This window comes from Balaenoptera musculus, chromosome 8, assembly GCF_009873245.2.
Source record: "Balaenoptera musculus isolate JJ_BM4_2016_0621 chromosome 8, mBalMus1.pri.v3, whole genome shotgun sequence".
NCBI lineage: Eukaryota > Metazoa > Chordata > Mammalia > Artiodactyla > Balaenopteridae > Balaenoptera > Balaenoptera musculus.
This window is the reverse complement of record NC_045792.1, coordinates 38083164-38100780: the sequence shown is the minus strand read 5'-3', so window position 1 is coordinate 38100780 and position 17617 is coordinate 38083164. Positions and strand designations below refer to the sequence as shown.

At 39.9% G+C, this 17617-nt stretch overlaps 1 protein-coding gene across 1 annotated transcript in view; it reads left to right on the top strand.

Annotated features, from left to right (window-relative positions):
• PIWIL4 (piwi like RNA-mediated gene silencing 4) overlaps positions 1–16551 on the top strand; it is a 40402-nt gene extending 23851 nt beyond the window's left edge. The window contains 11 exon segments of the mRNA XM_036861535.1: positions 79–196; positions 723–834; positions 3291–3475; positions 5464–5536; positions 9045–9245; positions 10295–10398; positions 11905–11975; positions 13344–13497; positions 15180–15305; positions 15412–15559; positions 16271–16551. Of these exon segments, the coding sequence (XP_036717430.1) occupies positions 79–196; positions 723–834; positions 3291–3475; positions 5464–5536; positions 9045–9245; positions 10295–10398; positions 11905–11975; positions 13344–13497; positions 15180–15305; positions 15412–15559; positions 16271–16387 (1409 nt within the window). The 3' untranslated portion in view covers positions 16388–16551.
• The last annotated feature ends 1066 nt before the right edge of the window (positions 16552–17617 follow it).

Sequence of the window (17617 nt, the reverse complement as noted above, 5' to 3'; positions counted from 1 at the left end):
TTACTCTGTGCCTGAGATGGGCTGGGGTTACATCAAGGACTGTTCATTTTTCGCTTTGTTTTCATTCACATTGAATAGGGCTGCCTGGCCAGGCAACATCTGATTTCCAGCTGATGAAGGCTGTGGCCGAAGAAACGCGTCTCAGTCCTTTGGGAAGGCAGCAGCGCCTGGCCAGGCTCGCAGATGATATCCAGAGGTACAGGGACATCTCCACATCCAGACGCTTCACAACATCTCTTTAGTGATAAGTTTGTTATCAGGAATAATAGCGCACCTTTACTGAGCACTTAACATGTGCCAGGCAGTGTGGTAGCACTGTCCGTGTATTGTCGTGTTTAATTTTTACATCAGCCCTATGAAGTAGTCAATTAGTCCTACCTTTTGCCAATAAGGAAACCATGGCTTCTAAAGATTTCAGAGTTTGCTCAAGGTCACATGTTATTAAATGTCAGCACTCGGAGTTGAAGTCTGCTCTGTCTGGCTCAAAGTCCCATTTTGCTAACCAGTGAGCCACACTGCGAGCCTTTCCATCCCTGCGTGTCCCCCATGGGTGCAGTCTTCCTGTAATTCTCTTGAGCAGGGAAAAAAATGGTGGGTAGAAATAGAAGTCAGGAACCCTAAAAAAATCAGTCTGAATAATTAAGTTGTAATTTTATCTCTAATGATTAAAATTCTTTAGAAAGTAAGCCCTTTAATGATTTAAAACTCAACTCTATCAACAGAAACAAGGATGCTCGTTTTGAGCTGGAGACCTGGGGCCTGCATTTTGGATGCCAGATGTCTCTGACTGGCCGGGTTGTGCCTTCAGAAAAAATAATAATACAAGACCACATAGTAAGTGCAGTGATGTTATTTTCATTTAAAAGTGTTTTCTTGAATGTGTGTCAGTTTGATCATATGCCAGAATGACTAGTGGGCTTATAATAGAATATTCATTTGGTTTCTCCATGGCCATGTCCCTCCCCTTCCTTTGTTCTAAACCTCCAGGTCCCTCTGTTTTCCTTTTTAATCCGAGTGTACTTTTGAAAGGCTTAGCGGCACCCAGCGGACATAATTTAGGTCAGTCAGTGTGATGTGGTGTCACATTTAAAGATGCGTTAGAAAATGGTATTTCAAGCCATTGCAATCAAAACATGCCAACCTATTATTGCGTGTTGTAGTACTCTTACATCACTTACTTAAAAAAAAAACTATGGTACCTGAGAAAATTCTTTTAACTGCTGAAGATTAATTCCAATAGATTATATTTCCTGGTACCTGAGTTCTTTTTTTTTTTCCCCAAAGTAAAATGCTGCTCAGTTGGCATAAACATGAAGAAATTTGCACAGAGCCCATCCCAGCCACGGCATTTAGGCAGAGAGGCATTCTGAAACCTGGAGAGACAAATCATTGCTTCTTTGGGGCTTCCATTTAAAAATGAACCTATTTTATGCAAAAATTGCACATTCTCCTTCTACTTTTCCCCTCTGTTTTGCCCATTTTTAAAGCCAATTACATTTCATTTTTAAAGGCACTCTTCTTGCCTTTATTTGATATAATAAGTAAGCCAACATGTCAAAACTAATGACTGAGCAAACGAATGTTTTTTTGTTGGCAGAATGGAGATTTTTCTCATCATTTCTTTTTGATAATCTATCCAAACAACCGAAACCCTTATTAGAGAAACTGAAGAAAAACTGCTTTAAAAGCAGAACAAAACAAAACTTTGTCAAGTCCTAAAATGTAAACCCCCATTAAGATCTCGTTCAGGAGTCAGTAAAGAGAAGCTCAGTTTCAGTTCCACACGTGAAGTGAGATGGGAAATATTTAAAATGGTCTGTCTCATCATCTCTAGGTAAAGTCATATTTGTCAGAGCTTTGTTTGCATTTTTTGGCCTGGAAACAGGTCTCCATAGGAGAAGGGGCACTAAAGTGGAGAACCTGCCCCCTAGAGGAGATGGTGGGTGGGCTAGAGGTGGCTGTGTCCTTGACTTCTCAGCTGATCCTGCTTTCTGGAAATTGGGTTCGAGGAACTGAGTACACTAAAGGTTCACAGGCTTCAGAGTGGGCCGTGGCCATTTGCCCTGGGCCCCCTGCCAGCCCACAACAGGTAGGAGTGTAGGCGAGAGAGCTGTGGCTCTCCTCACGCTGGCTGTAAAGGGAAGGAACAAATCCTAGCTCCAGACAGAAGCCTTTATGAAGACCTCGCCCTTCCCCTTCATTCTCAGGCTAAGGTCGCTTCCCGAAGCTGAGCCCCTGCCTGGCCACCGTGAGACTGGCTGGGGCCCGGAAGTCAGAGTGCTTGGTGGAAAGGGCCCTGGTTGCAAAGACAAGAGCAGTATTCTAAACCTTCAGTGCCACCAGCTGGCTCCGTAACCCTTTTCAGCCATATCTTTGGAACCTGTAAAACAAGGGGATTGCAGTGCTTCTTAAACGGTGATGTGCAGATGAATCACTGGGGAGCTTGTTAACATGCAGATTCTGATTCAGTGGGTCTGGGGTGAGGCCCAGGACTCTGCATTTCTAACGAGCTCTCAGGAGATAGCCATGCTGCTACAAGACAACACTTTTAAGTAGCAAGAGTTTAGATTGCAGTGTTTTTTAAAAATTCTAACAGTGACTCTTCCTGGTTTACCACACCAAGGACATTTCCATTTGATTCCAGTCCGTGGGTATAAACAGAAGGCTAGGGACCAGTCTAAAGTCTCCCCTCTTCAAGGCAGGGAGCTTGTTTTTCCTGGTCACATGGAGAACCTTCCAAAGAATGAGAAATGAGCTTGTGTCCTGGCCTCATCTTTGCTCCTAGACGTATCTACTCTTGGCATAACGTATAGTCTTTAATTGTAGGGTTTGTTAGTTTCAGTATGATGACCTGCATTGTGTCAGTCATCAGCATTTTCTATTTGAGATATCTAGGTACCTAAAGCAAAGAGACCAAACTGGACAGCCACTAGCCTGAGCCATTCATGGTAAAAGGTCACAGACTTTTAGAGCTGGAAGGGAACCTAGAGGTTTGAACCAGACACCTTTCTTTGCCCACAGCAGAGCCCCGTGAAGTAAAGGGACTTGCCAAGGATCTGCAGGCAAGGAACGGCTAACCTGGGATGATGCTGAGATACCTCAACTCCCAGGAAGCCCATGTGTTGTGTTCAGATGTGCAGTGCTTGTATCTGTGTTTTAAGTCTGAGAATAGCAAACTGTACTAAATAGTTCTGTTATGACAAATATGAACTATTTCCACACTGTCTTTTTTATTTAATTGTTCTCTGAGTAAATTTGTTCAACCCTTTCACAATCATTATTTTTCTCAGTGTGAACCTGTGTCTGCGGCTGACTGGTCCAAGGATATGCGAACTTGCAAGATTTTAAGTGCGCAGTCTTTGAATAAATGGTTGGTTATATGTAGCAACAGAGCTGAAAGTGTGACGGAGAGCTTTTTGAACTGCTTGAGAAGAGTTGGAAGGCCCTTAGGATTTAATGTGGACCAACCCAAAATGTGAGAAAATGCAGAAAACCATCCCAACTTTTTTCAGATATTAATTTGGTTTGGTTAAAAGATAGGAGATGATGGCTCATATAGCTACAAAAGTTTTTTGTTTTTTTTTTATGTCAGTAAAGTTTCCTAACATAGAGTGCCAAGCAGTTATAAGTAGATAGATTTGGCAATAATTAAATTTTTATCCAGTTGAAATGTATTTTATGTTGGTCTTTATAAAGCTTTATTTTCATAGTTCTTCCTAGGCAGTATTCTCATTATCTCAACGTCTTTCCAGTACTAGTTGGGGTATAAATCCTTAATAAATCCATATATTGCCTCCTCAGTTTTCTTTTCTTAATTCTTCCATATCACTTATTTATAAAACTGAACAGCAAACAGGATATTAACAAATAAATGTTGCATTTCCTGACTTATTTGATAGATTTTATGTTTTAAAATTTAATGTAAGAATAGATCTGAAGTAAGCTTTTCTTATTCTGTTCCTGTAGCATAAGGTTAGTCATCTAGATAGTTTCTGATAGAACCAGGTCATTCATTTAGCCTTTGAACATTTATTGAGTATCTGCTACTACATACTAAATGCTATGCTATTTGCATGGGATGAGATAAATATGATGCTTTCAATTTAATAAGGGATCCATTCATACACAGCCACGCTCAAAGTCGAATATTGTTTTGCTTTAGAAAAGCCATAAAGTTGGTCATACCTTTACTTCATTGAGCTCGCTATGCATAAAAAAGAGCAACAGATACTTCTTTTTCTTTGCTGTAATGGAGGTGCAGATGTCCTAAATTGGCAGGGTGGGAAGTTATTCTTTAAACACATGGTTACTAATTAATTACATCAGCAGCATAAGCATTGTTGAAAACCATAGCTGTTCCCGAAGTCTCATTTTACACTGTAGTATAGAATTCTTCTCTTATCAAATCTGTTAACAAATCGCCTGGTTTGAGTTTCACCTGCTCTAATTTCTCTTAACCCATGAGGTAATAAGGCAGGAAAAGATTCATGAAAGAAGCCACAGTCCCAGAGCCAGGGCCGGCATCACAGGCTCTTTCTCACCCAAATTCCAACAAGCCCATGCCCGTGTTCGGTTCTTGGCCTGTTCTATTTGAAAGCTCGTATTTCAGTCCATCCTTTTTTTTTTCCTCTATGAAGTATCCATTTACTTACTAGATTTATATGTGTAGTTTTCTTCCATCTGAAACAACGTTGCTGGCCACTCCTGTTAGAACCAGCAAGTGGCAGACAGTGGTCCTGCCACCTGCTGGTCAACTTTCAAAAGGCCACTGGGTATTGGGAAAGTCCAATTATGTATACATATGAGAGGCTGAACCTATGTCAAGAAAACAGATCTAAAAATTCTTCTGCGTGGCAATTTTTTTCTGTAGCATCTGGCCCCTAATATAATGTAACCACAGAACTGATAATTGACAAGTATTGATACTTGTCCACTGATTGATTATGGCTAAATATTCCAGGCTCCACACAATGTGCCATTAAGGAAAAAAAAATGTTTTAGTATGAATCATACAGATTAGCTGAATATCTTGATCTCATTAACCTAATGATTTTTATTTTAAAGTTCCCAGGGACATTCAGAATTAGAGAATTGTTAATCCCAGTTTAACTTGAACTCTGTTTCAGACATTTGATATTGAGACTTGTGGTTTCAGAAGTTCACTTTCAACTCTATTTTGAACAACAGAATTGTTGTTCAAATAGAATCTGTAGGGACTCTATACAATGGAGAAAATTTCATTTTTCACCAAACTATTTTTTAAGTTAATAAAAATGGTAATGAACTATTTCTGGTGTATCATGTGTGGGAGAAACAATTTTAGACTCAAAGGGTTTCACTTTAATGATTTTTTCCTCAAATTATAGTCTGTTATAAAAATTGACTAATATTATTTTTAGTTCTATATGATTATGTGCTACTAAGAAGGGAACTATGCATTTTTAAAATTAATCTTTTTTGTAGCATGAAAGTACAAGAAAATCCAGCTGCATTTCTTCACGCTATACAGAAATATGTTGATCCTGAGGTTCAGTTGGTAAGTATAGGATAATTTTTGAGGTATAATTTAATTTTTTCTTCATATCTAATAGCCTTGAAAGAAGGAATTTGAACATGTTCTCCCATGATATGTTTGCAAATTGCTGTGCATTTCCCCAAGCACCCAGGAAAGTATTAATCTTGATATTTTAATCAATATTTTGTTTTCCTTTCATGCTTCTAATATTAATTTTCAAATACTTGTTGTTACTCCTGTATCGGCCCCTTGGATGTCTACATATATTCCAGCTTACTGGGAGGATCATCTTTTACTCAAGATTTAAGATAAACTGACTCCCATCTTATCCCATAAGTGTTGGGGCACCCTGTGTTCTCCCCATTGTTTCAGGGGATTCTTGGAAGGTTTAAGTGTTTCCATGTCACCTATGGCCCCATGTCCCTGCTTGCTCTGAATTCTTGCCCCCTTTCATGGGTGCCTTTTCCTCCTGCACTGCATCACCCTGAGGGACACCCACAATTGCTTCATTTCCCAGAGTATCGTGTGTGTGTGTGTGTGTGCATGTGGTATGTGTGTATGTGTTTGTGTATGTATGTGTCCTGTGTGTGTATGTTATGTATCTGACTTTGCTGAGGGTTTGGCGCCAAGGCATGGTTATATCACATGTCAACATTCCAGACAAGTTAAAATTGACATCCCTTTCTTAAAAAAGTCTCTCAATCATTCCTATTTCTTGGAAATGTTCTCTCAGTCTCCCACAGTACTGCAGTGCTTTTCTGTCCCATCTCCTGTCTGACCCTCCCCCAGCTTATTCATCCCAACTCCCAACTTTTCTATTCATAGCGCATGCAAAGCAGCTTAGCTATCTCTTTGTTTCCAGAAAAAAATGGCCCGTAAGGATGTTATAATACAGGAAATTATCATCCTAAGAGCATTTATTTTTCACTTTAAAAAGTAAAATCAAACTAACAGAAAAGTTGCAGGAATAGTACAAAGAACTGTAATACACCATTCACCCAGATTCCCCAATTTTTGACATTTTATTATATTTACGATTTTCTGTCATTTTCCACCTCCCTCCCTCCCTCCCTCCCTTCCTATCTATCTTATCTATATTTTTCCTGAACCATTTGAGAGTAAGTTACAGGCGTGATGCCCATTACCTTTTTAAAAATACATTTGCACACAGTTCGTACAAACAAGGTCACTCTCCTACGGAAACAGAACAACCATCAAAATCAGGGAGCAGTACAACTAGCTAATCCACAGACTCCACTCACATTTCTCCATTTGTCCCCAAAATATCTTCTCTGTTAAAAGGATCTAATATGTTGCACTTAGTTTCCCTGTCTCTTTAATCTCTCCTTCAGTCTGTAACAGTTCCATAGTTTTCCCTTGACTTTGATGACCTTCCGATTTTGAAGAGCATAAACCAGTTAGTTTATATAATGTCCCTCAATTTGGGTTTGTCTCATGTTTCCTTATGATTAAATTCAGGTTATGCACTTTTGGCAGAAGTATCACAGCAATGATTCTGTGTTCTTACTGCATCTTACCAGGGGGTACTCCATTGATTTAAGGTGGTTTCTGTCCATTTTCTCCATTGTAAAGTTACACTTTTTCTCTTTGTAATTAATCAGGTTTTTTTTTTTTTTTTTTGGTAAGGAGATACTTTAAGACTATGTAAATATCCCGTTCCTCATCAAACTTTTCCTACTAGTTTTAGAATCCATTGATAATTCTTGTCTGAATCCATTACTACTGTGATGGTTGCCAAATGGTGGCTTTCTAATTTTTACTTCCTTCTATAATTATTAGTTGGCATTATAAGGAAGAGCTTTCTCTTCTTCCCATTTGTTTGTTCGCTTACTTACATCAGTATGGATTCATGGATTCCTATTTTATTTACCATCTTATAGTCTATCACTACTGTTGTTTATTTCGATATCCAAATTGTCCTTGGTTTTGCCAGTGGGAGCCCCATTCAAGCTGACTTCTGTGTCTTTTTGACACGTTCCCATCTTTCTTGGAACACTTCCTTACTGTCTGGCACAGTAAGACATTCCAGGTTAATCTAAGTTTTGCTGTCTAACTCTAGAATCATATGTTTTCCCAAAGAGCCCTGATTCCTTTTTGTAGAGAACAGTATTTAGAAACCAAGATCTGGGCACTGGGTGTGTTTATTTGCTACTGGGGTGTCACTGCCCCTAGGCTTTCCCAATGGGCAAAGCTAAGAAATACGTATATGTATGAGTGTGCACATATATACATACACACTTGCATCTATTTTATTACTATATGTAGTTATGTATATATTAAAATATTTTATTAAAATTTTAAATATTAAAAACGTGTTCACGCCTCCAGTTGCAACCTAGTGCCACAGGAAAGTGTTCCCCCTTTCCATATTTGTACCTCATCTCTCTAATAGTGAGAAACATGGCCCTTATTATTCTCCACATACTTGCTTACTTCTTTATCCCTGGTGTGCAACCAGTCTCACTTGACTCCCACCTTCTTTTGGTCCTGGTCCCCATTGGGCTATTCCTTGTTCTGCCACCTACCTTGCTTAGCCCCAGACTCATGGGATGGAAGGCAGGAAGCCCCCCTAAGAGAATTTTGCTGATAATTTAAAAATATCTTTCCCAACTTCATATAATTAAGTGTAAATAATTTTAGCCCTTGACATTATGATAATGAACAGTCCTATAGGTGAAAAAAATCACTTTGTTTTCTGTTAATTATGACAGTGCCTCTCTTTTCTGTAATTTGGGTGTTTTGAAAGTAGAGAATAAAGCATAGGAAGGAGATGGAGTTAGGCCAGGAGAGGTCCTTCTGTGAGGGAAGTACCTGATGGAAAGTAGGGGCAGTGAGAGAGAAGGGTGGAATTTAAAAATACCAGAGCACCTGAAGCTTCTTCTTCCTTATTTTCCCTCCCCTCATACCTTACACTCAAGTCCAAGTTAACAAATAATGTGTCGTTGCTTCTTCCTTTTATTTTGCCTGTCCAGTGCCTAATGGGAAAAAGACCACAATTTAAGCTAACTCTCCACTTTGCTTATCTGTGGATGAAGTTGGGGAGGAGGCAGTGGGGATGACAGCTGGAGAGCTACAGGGAAGGATCACTGCAGTAAGGGAGGCAGCTGGAGAAAGAGCTAGGATGGAAGGGAATTTGAGGAGACTGGCGGAATCAAATTGGCAGAGAAGCAAGGAGGAAGGAAGAGCCAAGGGAAGTGGTAGGGTTGGAGGGGGGCTTTGCAGAGTGGACAGCTGATGAGAAGGCATTTCAAATGGCTGAGATTCATTGCTCTTTAAAGGCCATTTAAGAGAAGGAACTGTAGGGGCAATTCCCTGGTGGTCCAGTGGTTAGGACTTGGTGCTTTCACTGCCGTGGCCCATGTTCGATCCCTGGTCAGGGAACTAAGATACTGCAAGCTGTGTGGTGTGCCCAAAAAAAAAAAAAAAAGAACTGTGGGTATGTTAATATTTGCTTCCTCTGAACATAAGTAAATCGACTTTCTTTTCTCCTGTTTTTTTTTGCTTTCAGGTAATGTGTATTCTGCCTTCTAATCAGAAGAGCTATTATGATTCCATTAAAAAATATTTGAGCTCCGACTGCCCAGTCCCCAGCCAGTGTGTGCTTGCTCAGACGTTGAATAAACAGGGGATGATGATGAGCATCGCCACCAAGATTGCCTTGCAAATGACCTGTAAACTCGGAGGCGAGCTGTGGGCTGTGGAGATCCCTGTGAGGAACCGTCACTCTTTTCCTTTTAGTCATCAATCTATCTATTAATGAATTTAAAAAATTAAATCAAAGTAGGAGGAGATATTTTCACGTGATCCTAGAAGTATTTGCTTTGTTTGTTTGTTGGGTTGGTTGGTTGTCTGTTTGTCTGCTCTGGGTTCCTTTACACCAGCCACTGGGAGGGTATCCAGAAGGTGAGGCGTGGCCCCTGTTCTCATGGCGCTTCAGTGAAGCTAATAACAATCTTTCGTGAAAGACAATCTGGTTTGGCATCGACTTGGAGGCACTTGATTTGGAGCCTCCCAGCCGTGGTTTAAAATCTGTGCTGCATGGCCTCCGACTTTACCTGCTCTCAGCAGGGTGATACTTTGCAGTGTAACCTTGCACCCTGGATGGGACGCCCCCCCCCAGAGCTTGGGGAACCGGCAGAGCCTGTGATACAAACCTCCAAGTTGCGTTGGGAACTGAGAAAATCTTCTCCTCTTTCCTGAACTATGGCCACCATGGGAGGAAGTGAGGAGGGTGAGGAATGAGGGAATGTTGCCTACTCCCTTAACCAGGATGTACAAGGTTACCCCCAGCTGCCCCTCCTGGAGGGCATAGACAAGTGAGGATTCCTTAGAGAGCTGAAGAACGGGGAATGGAATTTCCCTTCAGATTCCTTCAGCCTAGAGACAGGGGATAAATGGTCGGACCACTTTACCAGAATCTCCTGAGCCACTGATGGCCCTTGCCCACCCCCATAAAGGATGGTGGCCATTTTTGATTACAGTGAGTCTCTTAAGCAAAGTATGTACTATGTTCTTCCCTCCATCTTTTTTGTTTGTTTGTTTGTTTGTTTGAAGCATATTCTTATTATTCCCTCCATCTTTTAAGTTTCTCTGGTTTCTGGTTTAATAATCTGCCTCATCTCGACCTTGATTTCCCTGGCACATAGCTTAACTTAAATAATTCAATAACTAGGGACAGTCTTTTGAAAACTTCATATTACATCATTGCATGAGAAAATACCTCATTCCATTAAATCATGAAAAATTTTAATTTTACAGTTAAAGTCCCTGATGGTGGTTGGTATTGATGTCTGTAAAGATGCATTCAGCCAGGGAATGGTGGTGGTTGGATTTGTGGCCAATATTAACCCCAGAATCACCAGGTACTTTTAAAATTACCCTAACATATTCTTCAGTTATTTAGACTATTACTTGTGGTTTAACTAAAGACTTTACAGCAAGGAATAGTTTGTATTCTTCACTCATTTTTAAAATATGGACACTTATGGTCATAAATTATACTTACATATATAAATGTGATGGATAATATTGGGGTAAAATGTAGCTTCATTAAAAAACTATTTTTATACATACATTAGGACAAGCTGTTGCTCGTATGCAAATCATATTCCCCAAATGATGGCCGTGTAGAAATTCTTGTGCATTTGTTTTCTGAACACCTGCACTGTATTGGGCTCCATACTAGGAAGTTTACATACACGATGTCAAGCAGTTGAGAATCAGATTGCCTGGATTTATATCCTTATCTGCCACTTACCTATTACGGTAAATGCTCAAGACATGCTTGCTGTTATTACTGTTATTTTTAATGCTTGCAGAAACTCGATGTGGTGGTTGTTTACACAGCTATTAAAAACATAGGCAAGGATGAGGGATAACACATTAAGCATTGACTCATAGTACATGTCAAATTGTAGTTCTTAGAAGTGTTTCAATATTCGTAACTAAACAATGTGTTTTGAGGCTGTTTTGAACCATGTTTTCTTCCTAGAATTAAGCTATGTGATTTACTCCACTAAATTGTGATCAGGTATATATTTGGGATTGTGAGAAACAGGAAAAGCAGCAGTGTAACTGCGTGCCTCTGACTTCAGGTTGTATGAGATCCCTGTTCTGTGTGTCACTTCCTTAATCAAGCACATAAGGAACTTCCGGCTAGTTAGCAGCATTTCTAATTGCATCATTATTATTGCACAGATTGAGAGAACTGGAATAATGTGGACACATATATACCGCTAAGTCATGATCTTCATTTTCCAAGTGCTTTTAATGAATAATATTAGCAAGAGAACTTGCTTCTGAAATCTAGATAAGTTAATCATGTTAAGCTTTCAATTCCCAAAAACTTACCTACAGAAATGAAGTTTATGCTTGAGAAATCTTTGAATATTTTTAAAGTAGAGCTGCTAAACTAATAAATTCCCTTATAATAATAATGTAGTGGCCTCTATTTATCAATGCTTATTATGTACCAAGCGCTGTGCTAAGTACTTTACATATATTATCTAGTTTAATTTTTACAACAACTCTATGAGGTACTAACTACCTTACTATCTTATAAATTTCCTTGGCACAAATGAGGAAACCGAGGCTTAGGTTCACATAGCAAAGTCACATAGCTGGTGAGTATACCAGCCAGGATTTGAACCCAGAGACGTCTGATGCTAGCACTGTGCTTTAGTTTCTCGTATCAATAAATTTTATTTGGGGGGGGGGCTGTGAGGGAGAGCATTTTAATATAATTGTGATCATACAGTGTATATAAAATTATGAACGTTAATTTACTTATGTCTATTTCTTAATACTAATGCATGCTTAGAATAGAAATTTTGAAATTGAACTTCACTTTTGTTCTTTGCTTACTTTAGATGGTTCTCCCGCTGTGTCCTTCAGAGAACATCGGCTGATGTTGCAGATTGCTTAAAAGTTTTCATGACCGGTACTAAAAATGTAACAATGGGGGTGGACTCCGAGCACTGTTCTTTCAGACCCAAAATTCATAAGCCTCTAGCAGACCAGGCAGGTGGAAACAGACTTCTCAAGCCTGCCTGAGTTGACTGACCCAGTTGGAGACCCTGAAATTGTGGCCTGACTCACGCTAACAGACAGGCTGTGTAGAATTTACATTTGTGTCTGTGTGTGATAAACTAAAAGCCAGGAGGAAAAAAAGTTTGTAGCTGCTGGTGGCTCTTGCAAGCAGTTTGAAGGTCAAAAGAAACCTACCCTGGAGGAGCAAGGATTATGACAGACCAGCATTAGGTCTAGAAATAGGAGAGAAGCTTTTGGGGCTGGGATGGGAATGCTGACAGATCAAGTGTGGCATGGCAGGAGAAGATGGGAAAGACAGCAGGTGGGGAGGGTGCCCTCCTTACGATGGGATGCAGTAGAAAGAGGGGGTCTGGGGTTCCCATGCCCTTTCCAACCCTGGTCTCAATCTGGCTTGGCCACTCCCTAGCAATGTGACCTGTGCAAGTCACTCCCTGATTTGCATCGTCCCAACTATAAACTTTGGGGGGAGTCATAAATATTTGTTTCCAAAAAAGGTGAATTTGGTGACATATTTTGGTAGTGGACTTAACCTATATGGTCATCTTCTATCAAACTAAAATGAATTTCCCGGACAATAAACTCTCCTAAAACAATGGTGCCGTATATGCATGAAAAGAAATATTTTATCATATTACTTTCCCCTCACTTCAAAACCTTAGTAGCAGTTATGAAAAGTTTGTGTTGGGTAGGAGTTACTGTCTGGTCTCTGCTCTTTAGGCAATTTCTTAGAGCGAGTGGAAATTTTTCAGAGTTCATATTGTCAGCGAGACTGATGGGTGAATCCATGTGAAGAGATGCTTTTAGAGGAACAGCCAAGTCTTTTCCTTATGTTTTCATATTTATGCTCATTAGAGAAGAAATTTACATAAAATTATCCAGTCTGTCCTTATTGAGAGGATTTATAGATTTAAAGAAACTAAATTAGTATTAATTTGGGTTTGGGAAATGTGTATGTCTATTGCATGAATTAAATTTTAATTTATTGCTTAAATATTAAAATTTTACTAAAGAGATATGCTAAGTTTGAGAATATATTATGCCATAAAAACCATAATGATTCCTTAAATAGCAGAGTTGCAGGAATGTTCTGGAAAGGTATCCATTTTTATATTATTGCAAATACAACCCAAGTTAGGTATTACCCTATCTTATCATGGTCTGAACTAGCAAGCTATTTAAATGTTGAAATATATGGGAATGTTATTCTTTGTTGGCATCAGGCAAGTCATTCTTTTCTTACTAACACCAAATCCTGCAGGGGCACTGAACAGATGGTACAAGCATAACCACGGTTTGCCAGCACGGATAATTGTGTACCGTGACGGTGTAGGGGATGGTCAGCTAAAAACACTCATTGAATATGAAATTCCACAGCTGCTGAGCAGTGTGTCAGAAGCAAGTTCAAATACCAGGTATCAAATTAGTATCCTTTCCCCACTTCCAGTTCTAGCACATTCATCACAACTATTAAAACTGCTATATGCCAGCATCTTTTTTTTTTCCATGCAGTTTCGCTCCGTTTCTGCATTATGCGAGTACAACCAACCCTAGATTGGAGGGTAGTTGGGGTGGTATTATGTAAATAGTCTGGGTGGTGTGAGCTTTTGGGGGCCCTGGGTCGGGGCACCAGAAGAAGGCAGGAATCCTCCAGAGCGCCTGACACTGAGATTCAGCAGGAAGCCTGCAGGGCTGCTGGCAGCTGAAGATGCTTCATACGTATTAACATGCTAGGGAAAAAAACAAGCCGTGGTTTCTAATTTGAGGCGTAAATCAACACACAGGGCAAAAGCCTCTGACATGCAGGCACTGATGTGCAGCTCAGGTCTGCAGAAGGTGCTGAGAATGGTGTGTGTGCTGTGAAAGCTGGGCTGCATAAAATCAGATCATGCTAAACACCAAGTACCTTGCTCTACTGTCACATTTCTAGGTTCAATGTCTTGGTATATTTTCCTCCATGACTGTATCAAGTGGTAAGTGCAAGAAAAATGTTAGAACTAGAAAATGGAGGAGGATGACGATCTTAAGTTGGCTTCTTAAAATCCTCAGAAAACATCTTATTCCATTGTGCATAGAGCTTGGTCTGTAGGGTTACACCATCATCACCACCGTCAACCAAAGTGTCACAGCCACGAGCCCCAAAGGAGCTGAGCCTTGACCTCATTAGTGACCATCAGAAAGGAGGGAGAGCATCATAGTTTGGAGGCAGAACCACCTTTAGCTGTATCCAAAATATCAGAGCCAAAATTTCTCATTCCCCGCTGACCTTGGGTTAGTTAGATTTTATTAAGAATCACCCCCATGCAATTTGGGGATCGCAGGAGTAAATTTAGCAGCTGACGGTGTTAAGGAGTTAGTTCTGCACTATAACATCAACTTTTAAAAAGTTTCAAGATTGAAAATAATATATTTTTAAAATAATTAAAACAAAAGTGAAATTTCAGTGACCCTTGCATCCTAGAGGTTTCTTCCATGATGGGTGAATATTTGGATTTGGATTTTACCAAATACTGACTTAACACTTGGTCATTTAACATTTGGCCCATATGTGTATGTGGACCATCCATCGATCCTCCCAGGTGCGTGTTTTGCAGGATTCAGAAGCGTTGATTTGAGGAATAAGAGGAACTTCTGGTTCTTCCTTTGCTATTCAGAAATTGAGAAGAGTGAAGGTGAAAATAGGTGATTGCTAATGGGAAGAAAATCTTGTCTCCACGGATAATTCTGGAAAATCTTTCTTTAGAAGTGCTGATTGTAGTTCATTGTCCTGTGAACCGTTGTTCCCTGCCCCCCTTCAGTGATATAAATTGGTCAAATGACTGAGCATACCACGCTTTTGCAACAAATGAAGACAGTCCTTGATTTAAAAAATTGTTTGTGTCTCTGGGGGAGGGGAGGTTGGGGGTAATTTTTCTTTTCTTTGTTTTGCAATGTTTCACTGATCAATTAATTTATTTCATTTTAAAATTACCAAAAAAAAAAATAAATAAATAGAAAGTTGCATGGCTTGGTTTAATTCTCTCCATATTATTTATTTATTTATTTATTTATTTATTTATTTATTTATTCATTTTTATTTTGCTTCTCTTATTCCAAGCCCCAAACTGTCAGTGATCGTGGTCAGGAAGAAGTGCCTGCCACGATTCTTGACGGAAACAGGCCGAACTCTGCAGAACCCACCACCTGGCACCATCGTGGATTCAGGAGCAACGCGGCCTGAATGGCAAGTCTGTTAGAAAATCCGTTTTTAACAAAGCTTTGACTGTGTGTGGTCAGGTTTGGTCCTGTTCTGCGAGCCTTCTTTCTCACAGTCTGTCTTTTCCCCTCAGGTACGACTTTTACTTGATCAGCCGGGTCACCTGTCGGGGAACCATTAGTCCCACCTACTATAATGTCATTTATGATGACAACGGCCTGAAGCCCGACCACATGCAGAGACTCACATTCAAGCTGTGCCACCTCTACTACAACTGGCCAGTGAGTGACAGCTGTTTATTTAGGTACAGAGTGGTACTCAAGGTGCCTACCAGGGAATTGTCACCCTATTCACCTTTGTGTCCCAACCCCTGGCACAATGCCTGATTTTCCACAAAGGAGGGATGAATGGATGAGTGAATGACTTCTTAAGTCCACAGTGGATGAAACCCACTCTATCATAGGCATAAAATAGCAGTAACTCTTATAATGCATTAGCATTGATAATTTCTAGAAGACTTTATTATATACATGTTCTTACGCCAGCCTGGGAGGAAATCAGGGTATTGTTATTTCCAAGTTACAGATGAGGCAGTTGAAGACAACTCAGATGTTGTGTCTGGTGGGAAAGTAACAGGCTTGGCTCTGTTCTGTATTCCTATATGTTAGGCCCAGAGCTGCTCACCAAGTCCAAAGCCAAGATTTGCTCTGAGCCCCTTGGAACATCAAGTCGTAGGAAACTTAGATCAGCCCTAAGCATGTGGCTTGCAGGTCCCAGCACCGGGAAGCCAGACTGGCCCTCTCTGCTCTCCCATCTTGCTCAGTGAATTTAAGTTCCCAGGAGCAAGGGTGCCCTTTGTTGATTGAGTTTGGTTCTAATTGACTTACATTCTATCGTGTATAAAACTAGTGGATGAAAAAACTCAGGAAAATAATATCACTTTGAAGAGGAAGTTATCCTCTTAATTATTACCAATACTTTTTCCTCCTTAGGGCCTAATCAGTGTTCCAGCCCCGTGTCAGTATGCACACAAGCTGACCTTTCTGGTGGCACAAAGCACTCATAAAGAACCAAGTTTGGAATTAGCCAATTCTCTCTTCTACCTGTGATGACATGAACCACGGGCGTCCCTAGCGGAGGATTCTGAGGAGTCGTTGGTGTACTTCGTACAAATCTGCCATGAGCTCGAGGCTATGACTGGGGGAAGGAGATTGAGTTTAGTTTTTTTTGTTTTTTTTGTTTTTTTTGAGTTTAGTTTTAATTTATGGGGAAAAAAAAGAAACCCAAACAACTGAATCTGAAATGGTTCAAAAGAAATGTATGTTGTTTTATTTTAAAGAGTTATGTGCTTGGAGTGAATGCTCATTGTGGTGTATGGAATTAAAATATACCATCACCTGAAAGTAATACCACAAAGCTAAATAGCTTCTAAGAAAATAAGTGTTTGCATGATGCTCTGATGGTAGGTAAACGGGGTCTACTTTCTACACTAAAATTTGCAGAAGTTTTCTTAAATTATGTTACAGAGCGTTTTGTTGTGTGGTTTAAATAGTTGTTAGAAAATAAAGAACATTCAGAGCATCACATGTGTGTTTATTGTTATCCAAACTTCAGTTGGCATTTCATGTGAATTTCATTATTTTAGGGTTTTCAGCAAAGACTCTTACCCAGTAGACCACTTCACCATCACTCTTTGAGTTATCTAAAAATGAATATTTCACTTATTCTCTCTTTTTGAAAATTGAAGTATAGTTAATTTACAATGTTGTGTTAGTTTCAAGTGTACAGTAAAGTGATTCAGTGATATATATATATATATATGTATATATATATATATATATATTCTTTTTCAGATTTTACTTGTTCTCTTAGGAGATTTTATTTCACTTAGTAGCAACTGCTCTCATTGATGACCTTGCTTCCTACCGCACAGAAAAGACAGACGCCATCAGGAGACAACTTGCACAGGCTACCATCCCATCTACCCACCTAAGGGCATCTCTGTGCATAGACCCTGCCCCTCGCCTCATTATCATAAATAAACTGTGTCTGCGCTCCTGTGGAAGGCCCTCCACTGGTGTACTAAATCCCGTTGCCTCTGCTCTATCAAGAGCACTGCTTTAGCAATCCTTCCCTCTCCCTTCTGCATCATCAATTTCCCTCTCACACTGGATTATTCCCATCAGCATTGTAAATATACTCTTACTGCTTCCATATTAAAACAGAAACATTTGCCCTCCAGCTCCCACCCCATTTCTTTGCTCCTCTTTACAGAAAAATGTACCCAATTCCGTACTCCACTCAGAATTTCACCACAACCACGAGAGCAAAATTGCTTT